The following is a 22,828-nucleotide window of genomic DNA, read 5'->3' as shown; positions in this document are numbered from 1 at the left end:
AGCTTGGAGTGATTAAGGTTGGACCTGAGTTAGGGCTGGGCGATATGGCTTATTAATAATATCTCGATATTTTTAGGCTATGCTGTGATTTATATCTTGATACACACATTTTCTCTAAAATAACATACCGTAAATTCTCAAAAACATATGATGATCTAGTAGAATATGATGCATTGCTGTATATTAAACTACGCAACATATATATAAAGCAGTTAAAATTTGCTTAACTTTAAACATCTACAGCAGTAAATTGCTACATACACATTAATGTAGCAATAATATTAATCCAAAAACATCATAGAGTAGTAAAACACTGACAGGGACCATTTTACTGCACAATGAATACTTGCAGAACTTTTACTTGTGGTGGAGTATTTTCCCAGTGGGGTTGGTATTAGTACTTTTCCTTAAGTAATGGACCTGAATACTTCTTCCACTACTGGTTAGCACAACCACAGCCTAACTGCACGTGTGTGTTACCGGCCAAGTCTTTCCCTTTAAGGAAGGTGGCCTTGTGGGTAACCAGCGGTGTTGTGAAAGTGAGCCTTTCCCTTACGTTACTTTAGTGTAGTGTATCGATGAGCTCAGGTTGCAGTATAAGTTACTTGATGACTGTGTGTTGTGTTTGCTGCCACAGAAAATAAATAAAAGCCCTTGTTTATGTAAATTCATTTTGGAGCTGCGGAGTTGGAACCGCAAGTAGAGTAATCAGAGCGATCAGATGATCACGTTTTCGCTTGTGATTTTTTTTTCACAGCGAAAAAAATATAACAAGTTAGCTGTTCACAGTCTGGACTGCGAAGAGCAGAAGACGCTATAGTAATGTTACATAAACTGGGACTTTATTTATTTTCTGTGCTGGCAAACACAACACAGCCTTTCAGTAACTATTATACTCCATCCTCAGCTTATCTAAACACTTTATGGCTGCCTAAAGTAATGTAACTATCTCAGCGGCGACCAGCGGAAACATTGAAAACTCAAATATGACGATATGGTCATCTGCTATAACGCACATTAATTAATATTCGAATATATCAAATATATTCGATGTATCGCCCAGCCCTAACCTGAGTCTATCAACGTCTTTCAACTGCAGTTACAGAGTTTACTTTGTTACAGTAATAACAAAGCAAACAAAGTAAGTGTACCTTTCAGCTCCTTTCAGTGTACTCAAAAAGAAACATGAGCATCTCTTGCCCCTAACCATCCTAACTAAAAACATACGGCCAAATACCTGTAATGGGGTTTTAAGGGGCCTCATGTTTTCAGAACACACCGAAACAACAGTCAAAATGAGGAGGTGAAATTTGGTTAAGTGAGAGATATTTCACATCAGTAAAAAATGTTTTGTAAATTTTGGGTGTATTGCCCAGCCCTGTTGGTTAGCATTGACGGTTATGTAGTGCACTGGGTTGAGTTGCAGAGGACAATTCTGATCTTGCAATGATATGACACTAAACTGCTAGGCCATTTACTCTCCTGGGTGCCAAGTATAAGAGTTGACATGCCTCAGCTGTGCAAATGTGATTTAAAAAAATGCCAGGAATGTGAGCTGGTATGTGAGTATTTTCTTATGGGTATTCATGCATTATGTGAAAAACAAACATTGATAATGCAGAATAAAATACTTTAAAACTATACCAAATAAACGCTTCATACTTGCCAACATTAGAGTCGTCCTGTATGTGATCCTGTAATATAAAATAGATTTTTACCATGACCTTACCTAAGGTTTTGAGGGGCTTCTCCAAAGAGGCTACAGATTTCTCTGATTTGCTTCAGGGCAGGGATCACCCATTTGTCATTGGTTCGTAACTCCTCTATGAAGCGATCTATCCACTGAATCTTCTGTGTGTCTCTGTCCTGTGAGTGAAAATTAAACATCCTCAGTATTTGGAGTTAAATAAGCCCTCCATCTGTTATTTTGCATGCCATTCACCTTTAAACATATTCACCAACATGTACCTGTGAGCAACTGTAATCCAGTATCTTGATGTGAGCACTAAGAGCCTGGTCCATGATGTCTACAGGCACATCATCGCTGTGTGCCAGGTTCCACAGCAGGTTGAGCACCTTGTGGGCCATCACTCCATCCTTATCATCCTCAGCCAAGCGCCGGATAAGTTCCAGCAGTTTTTCACGCTGCTTCTTGCTGGCATTGGTCCAGCTTGCCTGCACAAGAGGAACAACCAAGTACGAATGAAAAGGTACAGTATATAGTGTCCAAAAACTCTTTATAATCTGTGATTGAGTGACTGATCAATACAACTCTTACTCACCTTGAAACAGTCAAAAAGGTGATCAAGCTGCTCAGGTGAGAAGTCCCACGCCAGCTTGGCAAGGAGGTCATGGACATTCTTTACAATGGCCTCATGCTTACCAGCCTGCAGATATACAGAGACAATAACTCGACCGTTGGGGTAACAAAACACCTCTAATGTCCACCACCAGACATCTCAGCAGTGTCAGGGATATGCTGCAGTTGCAATGTGGACAACTGGCAATTAACAGCGAGATCCTGTACTTTTTACAGCAACAAACTCTTTGTTGGCAATATACAACTGCAGTTGGGCTTCAGTTACAGCTATGTGAGCCATGATTTGTACAATATTCTTTCAGTGGGTGTTCTTTTAAAAACAAATGTAACAAATTTATATTTTAACTTTAATGTAATATTGCTCTACTCTACGTGTGAAGAGGTCAAACTCCAGCAACACTTGTAGTATAAAGAACAACTTTATTGTGAGACCAATGCTTTGGCCTTCATCAGGGTCATGTGATGAAGGCCTCATCTGACCCTGATGACCCTGATAAAAGGCCACAAGCTGAAAAGCGTTGGTCTCACAAATAATCGTTCTTTATACTACAAGTAGAATTTTGACCTCTTCAGACTAATTCCCTTCTCCATGCACCTTGGAAGTAGGTTAAGTTGGCACACAGACACAACCTGTACTGGTATGGTCAGTATCATCAACGCTAGTGATATAAGCCCAGTGCCTGGAAGAGTGAAACGCTGATGTTGAGGATCATTTCCTAAAAACACAACTGGGCAAGAAAACGTGACTGTTTGGAAAGTTTGTTGCTCAACAAGTACGCTCATGCCAGTCCATAACATGCAATATTAACTAAATAGCTCCAAGCTATTTTCATTTAGGTTTCTAAAGAACTACAAGAACATAAAGTTTGTCCCTACAGTGCAGCACAAAACGACAGAACCACACACTAAGTCATGTTGTGTCATGTCATATCACAATTACTCAAGTAGTAGTGCTGTATTGTTGTATTCTGGAGAAGATGGCATCCGTTGAAGGCTTTATCCAATTTTGCCTGTTTTGATCCAACTAAAATACATCAATACTCAATGTTAAATAATAGCATACTCAGAAAATATAATGAAAAGTAACAATTTACATTATTTCTGTAATGTAGCATTAGCTAAATACAGAACTCCAGAAAAACAACAAACATTGGCTGGCTTAGCTTGCTTTGTGTGACATCATTAGACATGTTAAAGTCGTTTGGCTCTGTTAACTTGTAATGGGCATTTGTCAGTTTATAGACTAAACAATCATTAGAATAAAACTAAAAATATTGTTAGTTGCAGTGTACCTGTGCAGCCCAGATGTTGTCCAGATCCTGCATTGTAAGCGCTTTCTCTTTGATAACGAAGCGAAGGATCTTCTCCAGTTTCTCTACATACTGTGGCTGGTGCAAACTGTCCCTCAACACAATGGACAGGATGTGGTTCTGCTGGATCCACTCCTGAGGTAGGATAAGGAGACAAGGAAAGGAGAAGTGGATTTCAGATACAGAGACATCTTTAATGCAAAGCAAAAAGTTAAGAGCTGAGCTGAGGCTTACCGCCATGCGCTCTGCAGTCAGCCATTCCTCTTCTTCAGGGTTATGCCGATGAGTGTAGTACGATACACTGGAGATCACCTTGTTTACTTCATTTAGTGCATTCATTTTGCCGTTAAAAGAAGAAATTTGCAATAACCTGGTGGTATAAATTGGGAGTTTAATCAATTAACATCAAATCACATTAAGTGTGTATGATAATTGCACTCAAATTTGAACAAAATCCTTACTCTGATGATTATAACTGACATAAAGACATGATCTTTTGATACTCACCTAAGAATCATTTTTAACCTAAAAATCTCTAAATTTTTAACGGTCTCCTCCTGCCCTGGTACACGAGAAGCCAGATTCTTCAGAGACTTTATTATCATGGACAGTGCGTCGTTTTTGGCTTCATTCTTGGCCTCTTTCTTCAGCTCCTCATCTGTGAGATTCTCTAAAAACTGGGGAACCATCTCGATGACTGGAAGGAAGTACTTCTTTACCGTGTGCAATGTGAGGAACTCGTAACACTGGCCAAAAGGCCTGTAACGCAGAGAAAACAAAATCAGCGCAAACACAAACTTGTAAGACCATTAACATTACACTGAGAGCACTTTGCTAACGCATAAAATGTTAAGAAAAGCCCATTTATGTTGTAGAGTATTGTGCATTTTCATTGAACAACAGTCTTACTTGATAAGTGCAGCGATGATCTGGACGTTCAGTGCTTGGCCGCTCATGAAGCGATCGTGTAACATTTGAAACCCGTTTAACGTGCCAAATTTGTTTATTAAGTCCACCAACCAGCCCTGTGAATTAAAAACAATGGAGAAAAACACAAGTTAGCTTTAATCTGTTGACTGAGGGATGGTTTCACAAATTGTCCACAATGTTCATCAAAACAGATTTCATGTTGGGATTATAACTGACATTCATTTCCTTAAAAATGTATTTGTTCATTTTTAGGTTTTTTTTAAATATATATTTCCTGATTTTTTTCCCCTCCATCCAATTTCATAATTACAAGCTTGAAAAACTATATTTTGGTGCATTATTTTCTCCTCGAGTGTCATTTGAGAAAGCGATCCAAGTCACTGAGGAAGAGAGACAGTATTTGAGGGGGACTGGGGGAGACTTCAAACAGCTCTACCTGACCAGATATTTAACTGCTTCTTTTTAGCCAATAAAAAGTTTGCATTGTTGTTTAATATTTAAGAATTACTGATTAGATTTCAACCCTAAAAAAACACAACAGTCGCAAAATCTGACTTAATAGTTGCACAGTGGAACCCTGAGTAGCCCTGGGCACCCTGCCAACAGAGGCAGACAGGCAAGCAGTGCTGCAGTACTGTTCATAACCCTGTGCCCACGCTGTATTCATCACTCTTTCACTGTAAAATTCCTATTCTCTGGTGTATCCACCTTCTCTTTTATACCATCTGCTTTCTGACACAAGCACTAAGTGTCTTATGGATTGTGAGTTCCATATTTTTCATTATCAGGCTACTCCAGAGAGGGATTCTCTTTGTTTCATAAGGGCCCTCAGGTTAAGACTAAAATGCCACTCTTTTTCTGCATGACTGTTGCTGACAACATGATTTTAAATTTTCTACACGCCTAAACATTTATCATATGATAGGAATGGAATACATTTGTTGAGTGATATCATGCACAATCTAAACTGTCAAATATGTAATAGACATTCATCTGATCACAGAGTGTAGAGCAAAGTGCAAAAAGGTCAGCTTCAAGAAAAATATAAACCTGGCCAGTTGAAAGAATAAGGATTACAGAGTACATGATTAGCCTCATAATACTTGAACATTATATTAAGGGTGCATTTTTCATGTTTGGTCAACTGTTACAGTGGTGGTTCACCTTAGGAGAGCGAGGATCTGGTGGTCGGGCGAAGAGCTCATCATCGGCCAGCTGTGCTCCAGCGGGGACAGTCTCAGAGGGCCGAGTGCCATTGTAGATGTGGAACTTGCAGTGAGGGTTGGTGGCCATGGCCAGCAGCTCCAGTAGAGGGAACCAGTCCTGAGAGAGTTTGGCCACACACAGCTCCACCAACCGGTGTGTGTTATTGATGATACATCTCTGTGAAACAACGTTTGTGGGTAGAAAAAAAACAAAAACAGTATTAACCATTAGACTACGGGAGACAGAGAAAGAAAGCAATAGTGGGTGAGAAAGAGAATTTCAAGGCCAACTGGAAAGTGTCCTTCCTCAGGAATGCTGTGATCCACTTCTGCTTTAGTAACAATAATCTTGTATTTTTACCTGATAATCCAGTGTTTTCCACACTATGCCTGGGTGGCTCAAGTATATTTTTTACGTATTGCAACAAAAAGGTTCATAAATACAGTTTGACATCATCTTATTTGCACTGAACAGTGCACATACTGTATACGTCACCTGCTGATCTTGTCAATTACACAGAATTGCAGAACAACTCAAATAAACCCAACAGCTGACAGCTGTGGAACTGAAGAGGTGATTGCAATGTAAAACGCACAAAACTGCTACCATCAAACCAAAGCTAATGTTTTAAATCTTCTCTCTTATTTTAGCCTTTTATCATCTGGATCTACTTTTCTGCAGCTCTTCAAGTTGAATTTACAGGACCAGTATGTTGAAAACAGGTAAGGAAAGGATGGAAGCTCTGCAGAAAATATGTTACAACGACAGAATTTTCCATAGATTATTTTATTTTTTTAACAGTATAAGCTATTTAAATGCAATGTTTTTTGCACAAATGAAATAAAAAACAGTGATATGCCATGGCCTAAAACATATAAATATTAGGCCTGTACCCAAATAAGAATTTACAGTAACAAGTTGAATCTGACTCAACAGTGTGTGTCAACGCTTCAAATTATTATGTGCTACTGGTCCTCGTTTTTGTTTTTAAAGAGTGTTATAACTGACACCTTTACATTAATAAACTGTACCTGGAAATATGAGACATACTATATTATTCATGGCTTCTGCTTCTGTTACCCTGCAGTCAAGCGACCCTCGATAGAGCAGCTGTCGCAGACTTAACTCATAAAATAGACTACCTGTCAAGTCACACATTTGCCTTTACTGGCATCTCACATTATCGACATGTTTGATGTGAAAGCTTCAGATTTCCATGTAAACAAATAAAAAGTGTGCCTGCTAATCATATCATTAATAAAATAACAATCCACTGGCCCTTCTGCATGGCTCCTGACTGGTTCACAGATCTGAAGGAGCCAGATATGAGTAATCAATATGGGACCGACCCATCACTGCATTCCAAAGAAGCTTTCAGAGATGTCAGTCATGAAGTTTAAAGAAATCTGGTTGCTTCCTAAAAATGTTCGAGTGACTAATGAGAACAAAGCAGCTGTGGATCATGGAAACTAAGGTACAATCCTGTGTAATGTACTAAAATAAGGTTAGATTTAAAAACCTAGTCAACATTATTTTAAGGGTGACAGGAGAAACAAAGACGTTTTGATCATTACATCCTTGTCTGTCTCACTGGTTCATTGTGAAAAGGTTCCAGAGATCAATCTTCTTAATACAACACAACAGGCAGCCTCAGCTACTTCTAACAAAAAGATCATTGATCACTTCTGGCATTGCTTCTTTCCCTCAGCTCTGAAAAAACAAAACTAATTTTCAAGCAGGACCCAGGTCTGAACAATGAGATAAGGGCAAAGATGTCAAAGAATAAATAAAGCTGAGGTGACTATGCTGAGTCATGCCACCTGACAATAATATAGATTTTTGTCAGCCTTTCTTAACACCTTTGATCCCTTCCATTTAACCAACCAACCAGTTAAGAGTAGTTGTCGTGTTCTGTGGGAACTTAAAGCAGGGTCAACTTCCAAAGATGGTTATCCTTTATCAGGCTAGTCTTTAACTCTAAAATTGAGCTTTTCTATGAGTTACAGACACCAGCTTAATTTTTTAAATGTAGCATGTAGGCTTCCCGCAGTAGTCAGTGTTACCGGTGTTACACAGTGTTCAGCCATACACCGATTACACGATTTGCTCACCGCCCCCACTGTCGTTTTGCTTTAAAAAAAAAAAATAATAATAATTGAAATAAAACCCATTTAGCTTTTCCCCCCCCACTTATCAGCGCCACTTTCATCAAATAAAAAACTAAAAAAACTACAATTATCAACTGAAAGAGTCTGCTCCGTACAGCAGCAGAGTATCAGAAGTCAGATTTCACTTGTCACGTGACGAGAGTTGACCAACAAAACGATGGTGGAGGATTTGGTGTCAAAGTCAAAAGCCAAAGCGTCTATTGGGAAATATTTTGGATTTAAACCCAATGCTAATAGGGAACCTAATAACGTAATGAGGCAATCTGTAAATTTTGTCAGATGAAGGTGGCAGCATCTGGAGGCAACACCTCTAATCTACACACACAGTAAGCATTCGTATTGTTCAAAGTAAGGGGAAGATCACCTAAAGATCTAATGTTAAAGATCAAAGTAAGCGCTCTACAGATACTGAGTGTCATCAATGAATATCTTTTCTTGTAAAATGTCCAGTGTAATCGATAACACTGGTGTTGTCACAAGTTCATTAACCGGTGGGGAGATTTCCTCACCGTGGCATCCCTAGTATCATGGGTTGATTATTTTATTTGAAAACATTTAACTCTAGACTGTTAGCATTAATTCATTGGCTTATATAAGCTAGTTTTGTACCAAAATACAAAGCAACAAAGAAAACTCACATGAATCTCAAACTTCCAGCCACTGACTGCCTCGTCTGTCAGGATCTTTGTGAAGGAGATGGTCAGACCATCTCGGAAAAACCTCTGACATGCCTCACACTTCACATCCAGTCCTGCAAGAAAGACATCCCTCATATAATACAATAACAATATTGTATGTGTGTAACATGGTGAAATGAAAGAGCATGAAGCAGGTACAAAGCCTAACACAGATTCTCTGCAGATACCAGAGAGATATATTTAATTATCTTTAATACCTTTTTAATACTAAATATAAAATTACAATAATGACAAGATTGTGGACATATTTCATAAAGGATGGAGTTTACAAATGGCCTACGTAGGGGATAATCTGCAGTGGTTTTAAAATTGTAGCTACTTTTTTTAAGCCCTGTTCAGTCTAATAAGATGAATATCTGGACTTTGAACTCACTGTGGCATTTCATGTCTGAAGTACAAAACATGTATTGACAAGATATTTTGGATTATTGAGTCAATTCAGAGAAAATTTCATATTTTCAAGAATATTTTTCAACAGTCTGAATGTAATAGGCAAGGTAGTGCTACAATCCAGACACTGACCTGAGGAGGGTAATTTGTTGACAAAAGATATTTGTCACAAGCTCTGTAGACACAAAAGAACAGTCGGTATATTCCTACCTTTTTTACTCAGGTCAATAGCAGCTTCCAAGAGGACTTCTAACTCTCCTTTTGGCAAAACTGGAACGACCCAACGAGGCCTGGGAGAAAAGAAAAAACATACATCAACAGACAAACAGCCATATGCATGTAAAAAGAAGCATGGATATTGTATGGATAATATCTCTAGCTGCACCCCAAAGATCTCAGTTTACCTTGTTGTTAAGAACCTTCCCTGTATGACTGTTACTGTTGTGATGTGTTCAGGCTGAATGTGAAGCAAATTTTAAAGAGGACCAATTATGCTCATTTCCAGCTCTATATTCTTTTATTCTGGGATTCCGTTAGAGTAGCTTTGCATGATTCACAGTTCAAAAAAAATCCTTCTTTATCTTATACTGTCCCGTATGCACACCCTCAGTTCATCCTCTGTCTGAAACAAGCTGTTTTAGATTGTGTCTCTTTAAAAGGGGCACGCAAAGTCAATGGAAAGACACAAGTTAACACAGGTTCATGGTGCAATGAATTGAACTCCATTTGAAAATGTTTTAACGTGTCTGTTTGTCACGATTACATACTGAATGTTATTTTAATAAGTGCCACAGCCTTCACTCACTGAGAGGAATTTGCCATTTCACTTTACAAGCAAATCTGCAGTAAAACTCACTTAAGAGGTATCCAATGGAGTTTTCGACGACTAATAGCGCTGTAGAGCATTTCTATGAGCAGGTCCATGTTCAGTTTCTATATTGTGTGCTGAATTAGAGGTGACAGAGGATGTAGCCTCTGTGTCAGTATGTGAGTAAATACCTGTTGATCATGTCATCCAGCTTGGCTAGGTCAGTGTGAGGGAAGGCGGGCTCCTCCTCTTCCAGCTGAGGGGGCCCATCCCCCTGGCCCTGCTCATCTGGTGGGCTCACTGGAGAGTTCTCATTAGATGAATTAGGAGATGATGTCTAGAAAAATCAGACAATCAAAATTATAGAATGCCAACTGACCTCTGCAGATGCATCATATAACCAAAATCTGACAGTAATATTATGTCAGACAAAGTATCAAGTACCTGAAAAACCAAATTGCAAGAAGTAATGTCATACAGCTGACTAAATTCAATCCTTCAGAATTCTTACACAGATATCATAAAAATAACGCTTTTGTGCATCTTTTCTGCAGTGTAGATACATAGTCAGAAAAATATTATCATCTGCAAAATGTAATTTAATTGAAACACAATGTAATGTAATAGAAAAGTAATACTTTCCTGATTACTTTTTATGTAATAAACAAGACTATACGTCTATGGTGATGGTAGAGGTCCCATTAGCTGTAATGCTCATTACACACCAGAAAACAAAATTGTTGGATAGACAAAAAACACAGTGTGACAACTTTGTTACCGTTAGTTTCTTACCACTTGTGGGGTGAAGCATGTAAAGTTTGACCTGAGGGTGGAGATATTTAAAAAAAAAAATTTTTTATCCTCAAATGTTTTATTTGATGATGCTGTGATCTGTTTTTTTATTTTGATAGTAGGACAGTGTAGAGAGATAGAAAAAAAAATGGTGAGAGAGGGGGTGATGACATGCGACTAAGATTCCTGACTGAATGTCGTGGAAACATAGCATGCGTATTAAACCACTCAACCACAAGAGCAATCTCTTTTGAGTTTGTGTTTATTAACATATGGATGATGAAATATGACATGGCCACAAATAAAAAATTAATCTCCAGCACCACGTTCAAATGCAGTTTTCAACCAACAGCATCGTTTTAGAGCTGTAAAGAAATGCTGCACGGCAAAGCAACCATTCTCACTGATATTGTTAACTGAAACTGCAGGTTGTTGTTTATTTAATGGTGGGGTATGCGATTCTAATCCAATACACTTCTACCTCACGGTACGCTAGCTGTCCGTTGTTCAGTGTATGCACTGAAAAAACGAGGGAAAAAACCCAAAATCTGGTGTTTGTACACAGCCCTGGCTCTGTAAATGGGAAACAAACAAAGTGGCTCAGACCGAGCCACACAACACTATTCCAGCCATGATGTGTATGTCAGGTAACGTTAAGGTACTTGCCCATGGACATTCAGCTTACTTTCTAGTTTGCCAAGATATGCTGCTGTTGTGATGTTAGCTATAGTAGCAGGAGAGTTGTGAGTATCGCTGTCTGGAGCTGCTGTGCTGCTCTGGGAAACCATCTCGTCCTCTCTGGCTGTTAGCTTCGCAGCAGCAACTGTAGGGACAGTTTGCTAGCCCACAACCTAGCTAAGCTAACCCATAACCTAGCTAACGTTAGTTATATTACTTGCTGTGTCGTCGTTTGCTTTATATCATGGTATTTGTCATGGTATTGGATTTCTCCAGAATCGCATACCCCACCTTTTAATTTGTGTGCTCGTCTGGTCACTTGCTAACAAGGCTGTGCAATTGCAGTGTTTTATTGGAGCACAATGGAGCATTTTTGATCATTGGTTTACCCACAGCAAACAAACAAAGGATCAGAAATAGGCCTGGCTTTATGTAGCTGTTACCAATCCATCAAAACAAATGCCTGAGTGAGCCCCTATCTCAATGCACCAGTCTCTCGCCACATCCCTAGGAGAATGTTTGTAATTTTACTAATGGCTATGTTTTCTTTTCAATATCTGTGGCAAAACAACAAAAAAGCAAAACACATTTCAATTTTCAGTCATTTTTGGTTGAAAAAAAAAAACTGACTTGTTGACCTGCAAAGTATGAGTGGGACTTTAATTGCCTTATATACACCTGTTTCTATAGTGACATATACCAACTGAAAGGCAGTGTTATCAGGGTAGGGTTTCTATTGTCCTGGTCACTTAGTATACATGCATGTAGGTATAAAGAAGCAGGTGTCTCTCCTGAAAGGCCTTTAAACAAAACCATTCAAGTCATTATACTCATAGTATTTGACATACAGAGCATGCTCTTTTCATCCTTATCTACCTAGAGTAAAAACAAAAAGTGAGGGCTGACATGGCTGTGTTAGAAGAATAAATGTGTTAGTATGTGGGTGTATCTCTGTTACGCTGACAAACAGAAATTTTGGAAGGAAGAGTGTTTGAGAAACAATGGTACCAATGTGCATCTATGAATATGCATTTCAGCACCAATGTGACCATTCCATTTATTTATTTCCTCATTAACGAGCGTGTTTTAACATCAGTGGTGGTGTGAGCAGCTGTGTATGAGAGAGTAAAAGAGGGATACACATAGTCAAGAGAGATGCATAACTGAGAAATATGAAATGTGGGGGTGTGTGGTGAAGGCTCCTTCTGCTTGGCTGACCTACATAGGCAGCTTGCCTCTCACGTCTCACAACGGCTCATCTCTAACCAACACAGGCCTGCACATGCACACGCACAAAGACACACACACACATCCTTCATCCATCACTCAGGAGGCTCTGTTCATTGATGCCTCGCCTTCACTCTCTTTCTCCCTCTTTTCCGCTCCCTCCCTCCCCTCCCTTTTCGTCCCTTTTGGCATCTGTGTGTGGTTAGGTACGAGCAATATCTGTTAAAAAAAAAAAACTGTGCTGCAGTGTCTGGACTAACAAAAAGAGAGGTTTCAAAACACACTCTGTTCATTCTCTCTTTAATTTATTTAATTACACGTGTCTAATGTCAGAAAGGAAGTGTAATGCACAGTCATTTAAAACAAGATGGAATTGGATGAAAACAGTAGCCAGCAAAAGGGAGACAAGATCAACATTACAAAATATGGTGGGTGTATTGAAAGACAGTAAGATCAGGTCTAATGTTGAGTATTAGCTGGAAAGATGATGCTGACCTGGTTCTGTGGCAGTGGGGGTTGGCTCTGAGCATCAGGTGCCTGGCCCTGGCCCTGAGTGTCATTGCCTCCCACCGGAGAGCCACGCGTGGTGGCCGTCATGCTCGCCACAGGGCAGATCTTGGCAATCTTGGCCTCTTAGGGAGCGCTGGCCAGGAGGGAAATCACAGCCACCTCAGCTGTAGAGCAGAGGGAAGAGAGCCCGAACACACGAGAGAGGGACACAAGCACCTGGAGATCTGGATGTGCCGCTGAGACCATTGCATAACCTGGAGCAGAGAAGAGGGGTAAAGGTCAGAATTATCAGCAGGCTGGTTAAATTACTTGTAATACACAAGCAAAATAGGTTAGGTGGTGTTAATCTTTTACTGCAGAAATTACCATCTAAATCAACTTTTTCTTAACAAGGCTGTGCTTGGTAGTTAACTACTTTCTCTCGCAAGCTACCTAACAAAAGTTCTGTGTTCAGTGACCAACTAGATGTGGTAATTAGGATGCTACAGCCAGGCTTTGGAGGGCTGATACAGATCACTGATTTAAATTAGATTCAGAATATCCAGTACCAGTCAAAGATTTGTTCCAGACTCATTACATCTTAATTACACCTAACAAAGTCAGCAACTGCATCTTCTCACATTTACAATTCTTGATGATGTGTCTCCCACACCTGCATGCTTTTCTAAATTAACACAGAGACGGTTTGAAGGTCAAATGATACTACTAACAGACATTTCACATCCTTCAGACACAAAGTAAAATTGCCAACCAAGAGACAACACTGCTGTGGCAGGTGACACTGTCAGCCACTGCTAGTCTTACAATAATAATGCTGTACCTAATGTCCCACTGCATTTTTGTCACAGCAGCTGCAAAACAGGATGAGATGCCTTAAGGCACTTCTAACACTTTGGCCAACCCTAGGGACAAATCAAACTCAGATATACCGAGTTTGATATGTGATTTTTGGTCGCAACATTTTCATAGGTCGCACTGGTTCGTCTGAAATTTAGCAGGTCTGATAAAAATATTTTTTAATAAACACCAACTGGATGTACAAATATTAGCCTTGAAAAAAAAAATTTTAGAAACATATTTTCTGTAGATTACTTTGTCAGCGTATAGCAGGATTTTATGTACATCTTGCACATGCGCATGTCTGTGTGTGTGTGTGTGCGCATGTGTGACACCACACTTTAACATGGGACCTATGAGGATTGACTCGCTTTTGGAGCCAGCCTCAAGTGGCCATTCGAGGAACTGCAGTTTTTGAGACTTGCGCATTGGCTTCATTTTTTAGCCCTGGAGGTTGCCACATGGCACGAACGAGAGAAATCGAGACCGACATTACAACCTTAAAACATAATTCAAAACGAACACTACTGATTATTTTTTCTTCAAGAAAAATGCTGTGCTGCCCGTTCCACCTGTCATCATCATCAGCGGAAGAAACTGTTCCACCTGTCTCCCCTGTCCCGGGTCCTAAAATGCCTAATCCTGACCCAACATTTTCGGCGGAGATGGCCTCATCTGACTCCGAGCCAGAGCCAGAGCCTACCACATACAAAAAGTCCAAAACATATGCCTTTTGCAAAGAATGGCTAATCCAATTTTCGTGGCTCATATAATAAAATGGCCAACATTATGGATTGCATTTATTGCAGAGTGTGGCCAGAGCATGGCTGTGAACAGTGCTTTTGCTGTCAGAGAATCGACGTTCTGAACTGAAACGTTAAAAAACCACAATGTCTCCAAGAAACACGTCCTATGCCGCGACAGGTGGGTGGCTGGCAGAGCAGCCCCCATTCCCGCAGCGTTTCAGCGCTAAGCAGAGGCAAAACGAAGCAGTGAGGAGTCAGAAATGATAATAAAATTTAACACTGCTTATAGCTACCTTTTACTAAATTTAAATCCATTAAAAAAAACATTTATCTGCACCTTTATTCCTGTTTACAATCATTTACATAATGTGTTAAGAAATTACCAATGTATTTGGGAACTGTCAAACAAGGTAACGCTTAAAATGTATTATTGGGTGCACCTAAATTATGTGCTGGTGCACCTAAATGAAAAAGCTAGACACACCAGTGCCTAGTCTGGAGCGCTGGCCTCAAAACCCTAATTTCAGTTCTGAAATACTGTTAAATCATGCTAACACAGGCCCTCCAAAAATCGCTATGAACAAGCAGCCTGAGGATAGGATCCCATCATAAGTCCCACCACAGTCAACAGCACCATTTCAAATTTATGCAAAAGGTAGACAAGAACATACTGCCTCTGGTGTGTATGGTGGCAATAGGGCAGCCGTGATGGATTGTAAAGTGAAAGCACTCTTTTACATTTATTTTAACAGTTTTTCTGACTGGCAAGTTTTAATACTACTTCCTTAGTTATTAGTAATGCATTTTATTAAATTCTGATCATCACCTGATCAATTTATGCATCCCTAGTTATAAACTAAGTGCTAAGAGTAATAATAACCACCTTTATAACAAGACACCTTGAACAGTCTCTGAACACTGTCACACTTTCTCTGGATACCTTAGTTTTCGCTGATTCAGTTTATTGCAACCTGGGTCTTATTTTTGTTGTTTTGGCCAATATTTTTATCAACTGTACTCGTTAAGTTAATTGCTAAGATCTAGGAACATGGTGACATTGCTACATGGTATAGTCCAATGGGGCAAGATCCCCAAGCTGTAATGCTTAGTTTATGTTCTTGCAAGACACCAAAAATTCAGAGGTGCACGACCAAGCTCCGTGACAGCTTGCGGCCCGACGCGAAAGGCTCGATGACGTCATTTTTGGTCCGCAGACCCTCACGCTGGGGACACTGCGTCACCCATAAACCAGGTTTAAGACAATCAGACTGTTTCAAACAAGCCAGCAGTTTGGCCAGATTCGGCCAGATTATCTAATCTTTAAACCACTTTATTTGGAGGTAAAATCTGTAATGTTAGTAATATTCCCTCACTGCACAGTAAAACTGTGTGCGCACTCGCAACTGGTCTGTAAACTGTCAAAGATGTTTACAACAGAAGGTTTGGGGAATACCATTTGCACTCAATTTTTATTCCAAATGCGTTTGTCTAATCTGAAGGTTTATTTAAAAACCTGCATGATCGGGGCGCCCCATTAGCCTAATGGTTAAGGAGTGTGCCACATGGGACCTTTGTTGCGTGTCATACCTCTGTCTGTCTCTCTCCCCATGTTTATTGTCTCTCTCTACACTGTGACTGTGAAATAAAGGCAGAAAAGTAATCTTTAAAAAAAATGAACAGCATGATTGTCTGACTGCATGTTCTTTGCCCCGTCTGACTTATCTGTGGCAAAGTCACAACATTCCCAAATCTCAACAATTAACATTAGTGAGTGCAATGTAATTATCACCAAAAGAAATGATGGATAAAACTAGGAAAATAAGACACAGCCTGTATGACACTGGAATTTCCCTTTAAATGTCAGTATGAAAATTCAGCACTTGACTGTCTGATCAACAACATATCCTGGAGATAAATATATCTTTTTTAAAAGGTAGCTTCATCCTGCCTTTCAACCTAAAGGTTTCATACCTCAGCTTACAGATAACTTTCAGATACAATTTGAACAACGGTTTCATTTTTCAGCATCCAAAAAAAGGGTGCAGAAAAAACAACTATAGAATCTGTCAATAATGTTTTAAAAGAGTGGCAGCCACATGTATAGAGAGATATTTATGGCTGGGGTAATTGTACAATAATAGAATTATGAATGAACTGCTGTGACTTTTGGGACCAATTGGCACACATGCCTTCATATCAATCTAGTACAATACAAGTCTAATACTAATATCAGAAAATAAGCAATTAGGGGTTATTTATTAGTTCCTGTTTCTTACAATGTCCAAGATTTACCATTGGACAACAATCCAACTACAACTGTTAAAAATCTAGTGAAATGCTGGAAGACACAAATTAGCCAAATGAAAAGTCAATGTCACAGGACAGGATTCAATATGTTGATTGACAATTATATTACGCACCTCTGTCAAGGCAATCAACACCACACTTTTCAGTCTTCAAGTCATTAAGATTAACACTTAGCATTGACTCTGACCCAGAATATAGCCTGTTTTTAATTTATTTTACAATTTGAGGTGGGAAAAGGTCATATCAGTTTGACAGACTGGCAATGAAGCCTCTTCCACAGCGATTCCTGTGATCAAAGTCAATAAGGTGCAGGGCATAATAAAGGTAAGGGAACATGACTTGGTGGTTTTTAGATAAAATAGAAAAAAATTAAGACATCCCCTATGCTCTTTAACCAGATGAAAGGTTCAGTGAAGTTGACAATCACAATATAAGGTCTGACCCTCTGTAAAATCAAGCTTCAAAGGACACAAGTCCATAATTCATTATGATCTCAATTTCTCTTACTTTCTAAAAGCCCATGCCCACTGAGTCTTCTGCCCAGCAACATCAATAGTTTACCAGATCAACAAAAGAAATAAGAATAGAATTCAAGTAGAATGTTTGATGCACGTTATACAAACATATTTGGTAAAAATAAGACAACCCAGAACTGGAGAATATAAACATCATTAAGAACCATAACTGCTGCTGTTATTACAGCTAAAACCAGTCTGTTTTGCAAGTGCCTTACAACAAGTTAACATGGGTGTACTAAAGTGGCTGATTTGACTTTTAGTGACCATAAATCTATTTAGTGAGCAGCCATTAATTTCTTATGGGATACGAATAGGGTGAAATCAAACGGTTAAAACTTATGTTTGGTTTATCTACTGTTAAAGTGTTTTCTTAGTTTAGGGGTAGTGAAACTAGATAATTTCCTACTTTACAGGTGGCCAGTGACATCTGCTTCAGCATCAGCAATTGCAGCTGTCATTACAGAGAGTACATTGCATTACAGTCATTATTATAGGGGAACTCTGGCGAGTGTCTTTGGCTTGTAGAGAACGAAATTTCATATCATGTATCTAAAGCTACTATCAGTGAAACCACTCAGTAGTTAAGTATCTACTAATGGGGGGATAGGGTGGGTTACTTTCATGACGCACAAAAACATAATGTTATGTTTTATGAACAGTGTCAAAAAAGTGACACACACACGGTAACAACAACCAATATTGAGACAAGCGCTAAGCTAGGTTCAAATGCGGCCTTTTGGACTGAACCGGCTTTGAAACGTTAACGTTAGAGTTAAATTAAAAAAAAACATCATATGGACGGAGAAATCGGTCTTGTAACATTATGTGTGCTACCTTGGAATGTGTTAAACTTAGACAGCCCAGGTACATTTAAAGTACACGGTGACATTACGTAACTATAAATACAAACTAAGGCCGTCAACAACCGTTAACAGCTGGTGGGTTAGGTAGTTAACGCCTGCTGCTAGCTAGCTGCGGCAACTAACGTTAGGTTAGCCTGCAAGGCGATCCGCCCAGACAGCAGAGCAGTGACGGCCTTGTCGTCCAAAGCCCATTGCGCTGAGACACGAAGGCCTCATTATTCGGTCGGGCCTGACATTACACTTGCCCAGCAAACCTTTGCTACATAACGGGCGAACTTAAGCACACAGAGAGTGTGGCTAATACCTAAAATCATTATCGATCTAACATCACTTTCCCTGGCGTTATTGTTGACCAACCATGTTCCTGTAACGCCATTTACAATGAGCATCGGTCGTGCTAGCGTGCTAACGAGGAGCAATCTAGATAAACAGTTAATGTTAGCTAGCCGTTAGCTTACGTGCGAGTAAATACCCGAAGGTGCAGTTGGCTAACGTTTCTATTTTGACAAGTGGCTTGCTGATATGACTCGACAACTAGTTTTCCCATGTATAAAACGAACACTCTGTGATTAAGCTTAACGTCACTCTGCAGCCATTTCAGCGTTCAAAATAAGTTAGCCTAGCTAGCTATCTTAGATAACGTAAAAGATGTTAGTGACAGAGGAGTCGTCTATTTCCTGAAATTTAACTGAGCGTTCTCTGACCTGTACTGTCTAACGCTAAGTTATAACTTGGCTAAAACAAACCGAAAATGAAGATCTTGGGAGCCCAAGTGAAACTAAATGTTAACAGCAGTGTGCTTTCGATAAAGCTATTATTAATGAAATATAAAAAAATGTGAGTGAAGGATAACCAAAATTCAATAACTTGTAAACATGAGACGTTTAAAGGAAATGTTCCTTCTCAGTCTGTAGACAGTGTCGAGGACCATTTGCGGGCAGCTAGCGCTAGCTTGGCTTCAGTGAATCTAGCGGAGTAAGCTAATCAGACTACACTACCGTTAAGACCATGAATTGCAGTTTAATCGCGATGACATTATCAAAGATTCAATAAGCAATAGCCAACAAAGAAAAACCGCCAGCAACTGAATAACACAAGTAACTCAAATGCAGTATTGTTACCTTGCATCCACTACCAGCTGACGCTAATACTAGCTGTAGCCAGCTAACAATCACCAGCCAGCGTACCGAGCTAGTTAGCTAACAACTCACCAGGAATTTGATATGACTTCCCCCTCTATTCACGGGCTACGTCCAGCCTTGAACGATGGTGTCGTCGTATATTACATAAACGTGACCTATATCGGTGACAGTTTCGCAGGACCCAAACCTGTTACTAGAAAGATCTAATTCCTACGTTTTTTCCTTTGCTTCTGGGTGTTTTTCCTGCGTCACCGGCGCGGTAACAGCCCCCTAACTCTATCTAGTCCGATTTCTGGGGCTTGTCACTTCGGTCCCAGCAGTCACTCACAACTTGATTCAGTTCAACATGGCGGAAGCGCAGTCGGACACAAATGCTGCTCAGTAAAAACAGGCCAGGCGACTGTGTGAACTCCCAACAGTCAGCGTTGTCTGTGAGCTAATTTGCACCGCAACCGAGAGCAGCTCAGCAAACACAACACCCGCTGAATGGAAAGGGCATAAAACCCCTCTCGATTCTGATAAGTGACTCCGGCTCCAGCGGGAATCTCCAATCCGTAGTTTGATTAAAACCAGGCGTAAAAAAAAAACTGAGCGACCTGGCGCACTTGACTATATCGCCTCCTATCGCACGGGCTGGTCATACATTAATAGGTAATGTCAGAAAAACTGAAAGCAACAGAACGCAGGAAAAGTTCAAACGTACACACAAACTGACATTTCAGCCTATCAGAGAGGGTACAAACAAGGACAACAAAGCTGAACAAAGAGAGGTAAAAGTAAACATAGAACTATATGTACATGCAAGTAGGTAGAAATAGATGCGTATAATTATATATAAAAAGCAACAATAAACAACAAAGGCTACAATGTTTATATACAAGTCAAACTGTCTCTGTAAATTCAAAAGTTACAGTGTTTTTAGTACAAAATGTCCTGTTTTTGTTACTGTTCTTCCACTGCAGCGCAACAGGAAAACACAAAGTGGGAATTTTATACTAAAAAGACAGTCAAGTTGGAATATATCCACTTAATTTGTCTAAGACAGACCTGTGAAGCCTCATATTAGCTTCAGATGAACTTTGGAAGATATTTTTGCACAGAACAAGGACTGTGGATTTTTCCCCAAATCACTTACACTCAAAGCACATTAAGAAGGACTCTTGTAATGGCCATTTTGAACAGGAAGAATGATTACAGCAAGCAAAATCTGTTTCACTGTTGAAATGGGCAATTGTTTTAAGACAGACTTGAAAAATTGTGAACCTATCCTTTAACCTGTTTGGAGGCCACAGGGCAAAAATGAGCTGCTGGGCCCCTGTTAACCCCATGTTCCTCCCCCTCTTTGTGCATTGTGTACATTACCTGTGGAATATTTTATAGCCCCAAATTTGTTGTGTGGTAATTTGATTAAACACACATTAATTTACCCATGTCTGGGGCCCCAGGGAAGTTGCCCGCTTTGCCCGGGTGGTAATTCAGCCATGGTTATGGCTAGGGTTACATGGTTCCATTAGTTTTGTCAGGTATTTGTTCATATAGGGTTACCTTTCACTTTCTGTGGCCACCTGTAATAAACAGGGAACACATCTTACAGGTTTGTTCCCACATCCTTAAACAAGACACCAAACTCCTAATCAATGCACAGTAAATGGCTTAGGATGCGAGTCAGCCAAGGCCTAAAATATAAAGTACTCATGACTCACTTGTCCTACTGTATGCACTCTAACTACTCAGATGCTAAACAGGGACCCACCTTATTGTTGCAAATACAGTCAGTGACCTGAAAAATAGAAATAGCTGTACCTGTAATATCCCTGCAATAAGCACAAATTAATTTGAAATGTTTGGTTTTAGTTGAGAATGTGGGCAGCCAAATAATCATCCAATAGAGCTGGTTTGGGGTTAATTATTCTAAGACAACAACACAAACTAAAGCTCAAACTTTACCTTAGAGATCAACAACTTTAGCAATCACAAGTTAGAGGGATTTTACAAAGGTGGTATTTGCTACAGGGCATTTGTACTGATTCTATTACAATGTATAGGGGTTCAAATGTTACTAGATTCTCTACTTTCCTGCAGTTGCAATAAACAAGCAGCTGGAGTGAAGGGGCACATTTAATTTATAACCAGTTAACTGGCAGCACTGGGGGATGATGCAAATAATTTTCATCTCACTTGTATTTGATCTCAAAACCTGCTTCTTGGAGTCAGTTTAATATGCTATTATATTGTTTGTCAGTCTTTTCTGCCATACCCCTGGAAGGCCCCACGGTGGTGGATGCCAATGGAACAATATGAGCCCCTTTCAGACATGAATCTGTAACATTGCTGGCTTCACGTATCTGTTAAAGTGACAGCTTTGGGGCTTATACACAATGTCCTTTACACAGAATAATCTTGACCAAATACACCACTAGGATAGCATCATATTTACAAAATGAGGCAAAGGAATTCAATAAATGAGATGATAGAAAATACAAATCATGGTATGACTCACTGTAAATGTGTGAATATGGGTGTGTTCCCATCTTTTTGCATATCATTTATGTTTCTATATAGGGTGTTCTCTACAGCTCTTTAAAATGGAGATTCTACAGAGAATGATTAGAGGAAATACTAAACAGGAAGAGAACTGATGTGATTACATTTCCAGATATACTCCTCTGATGAGACAGTAAAAACAAGGTCGATAGCACTAGAGTAATCCATTGAACAAGTCAAGTAACCCCCCCATGTCCTGCATTAGGTTCTTTGTGCTCTGATTGTGATTTGCTTTGGTCTAAAGTAGGAGCTCCCTGACTTAATTGAAATACAAATTATTTTAATGTTTCACAAAGGGGTCCTACTGAGAGGGGCTTAGCTGCCTGTAGGTGGGGAGATATAGCAGTGAATCGAAATACAGATCGACTTTGACCTCTAATAAAACCACTGGTAGAAACTAAAATTAATAATATATTCAGACCTCAGAACACATTAACCCAGATGTCTCTTTTCAAGGTAGACCTGAGCAAGATAACATACCATTACAGATGGCAGAAAGATGGCAGGATTTAATAGTAGTATAATCAAATCTATTATCAAGCACATATTAGGAATATCAGCTATTAAAGATTGGATAAGGCAGAAAGTTGTTTAACTGGTGCCTTAGTTATCTCTATCAAAAGCTGTACACATCAGAGCTGAGGAGTTTTAATGGGTAGTATTACATTGTGTTGTTTTTTTCTTTTAAACATGGGTTATAAATATCTGTGTGAACGGTGTGCTTGAGCTTTGCCTCTTGTGTGTGTTGTGTAGTCTGTCCTCTTTCCATGTCTCCATGGTAGAGAGGAGCTTGTGTGGTCTATAATTTTGTCATCCTGATTGTCCATACTGTAA

The 22,828-nt window shown here is 39.5% G+C and overlaps 1 protein-coding gene across 7 annotated transcripts in view; it reads right to left on the bottom strand.

Moving 5' to 3' along the window:
- The window catches only part of usp9 (ubiquitin specific peptidase 9), a 44,150-nt gene extending 24,123 nt beyond the window's left edge, over positions 1–20,027 (bottom strand). For 5 of the 7 annotated variants that reach the window (XM_044217233.1, XM_044217236.1, XM_044217237.1 and 2 more), the window contains exons 1-13: positions 19,520–20,026; positions 13,023–13,291; positions 10,022–10,167; positions 9,233–9,312; positions 8,573–8,685; positions 5,725–5,943; positions 4,540–4,655; positions 4,138–4,389; positions 3,865–4,000; positions 3,613–3,765; positions 2,283–2,387; positions 1,969–2,175; positions 1,730–1,866 (exon numbers count right to left, since the gene is read on the bottom strand). In XM_044217233.1, coding sequence (XP_044073168.1) covers positions 1,730–1,866; positions 1,969–2,175; positions 2,283–2,387; positions 3,613–3,765; positions 3,865–4,000; positions 4,138–4,389; positions 4,540–4,655; positions 5,725–5,943; positions 8,573–8,685; positions 9,233–9,312; positions 10,022–10,167; positions 13,023–13,124 — 1,766 coding nt within the window. In that variant the 5' untranslated portion in view covers positions 13,125–13,291; positions 19,520–20,026. Of the gene's footprint in view, positions 1–1,729; positions 1,867–1,968; positions 2,176–2,282; positions 2,388–3,612; positions 3,766–3,864; positions 4,001–4,137; positions 4,390–4,539; positions 4,656–5,724; positions 5,944–8,572; positions 8,686–9,232; positions 9,313–10,021; positions 10,168–13,022; positions 13,292–19,429 lie in introns of all 7 variants that reach the window. The other 2 variants (XM_044217235.1, XM_044217234.1) reach the window with 2 other exon arrangements.
- Positions 20,028–22,828: the final 2,801 nt, after the last annotated feature.

This window comes from Siniperca chuatsi, linkage group LG12, assembly GCF_020085105.1.
Source record: "Siniperca chuatsi isolate FFG_IHB_CAS linkage group LG12, ASM2008510v1, whole genome shotgun sequence".
NCBI lineage: Eukaryota > Metazoa > Chordata > Actinopteri > Centrarchiformes > Sinipercidae > Siniperca > Siniperca chuatsi.
The sequence above is the reverse complement of the archived record's forward strand: the minus strand, read 5'-3'. Positions and strand labels throughout refer to the sequence as shown.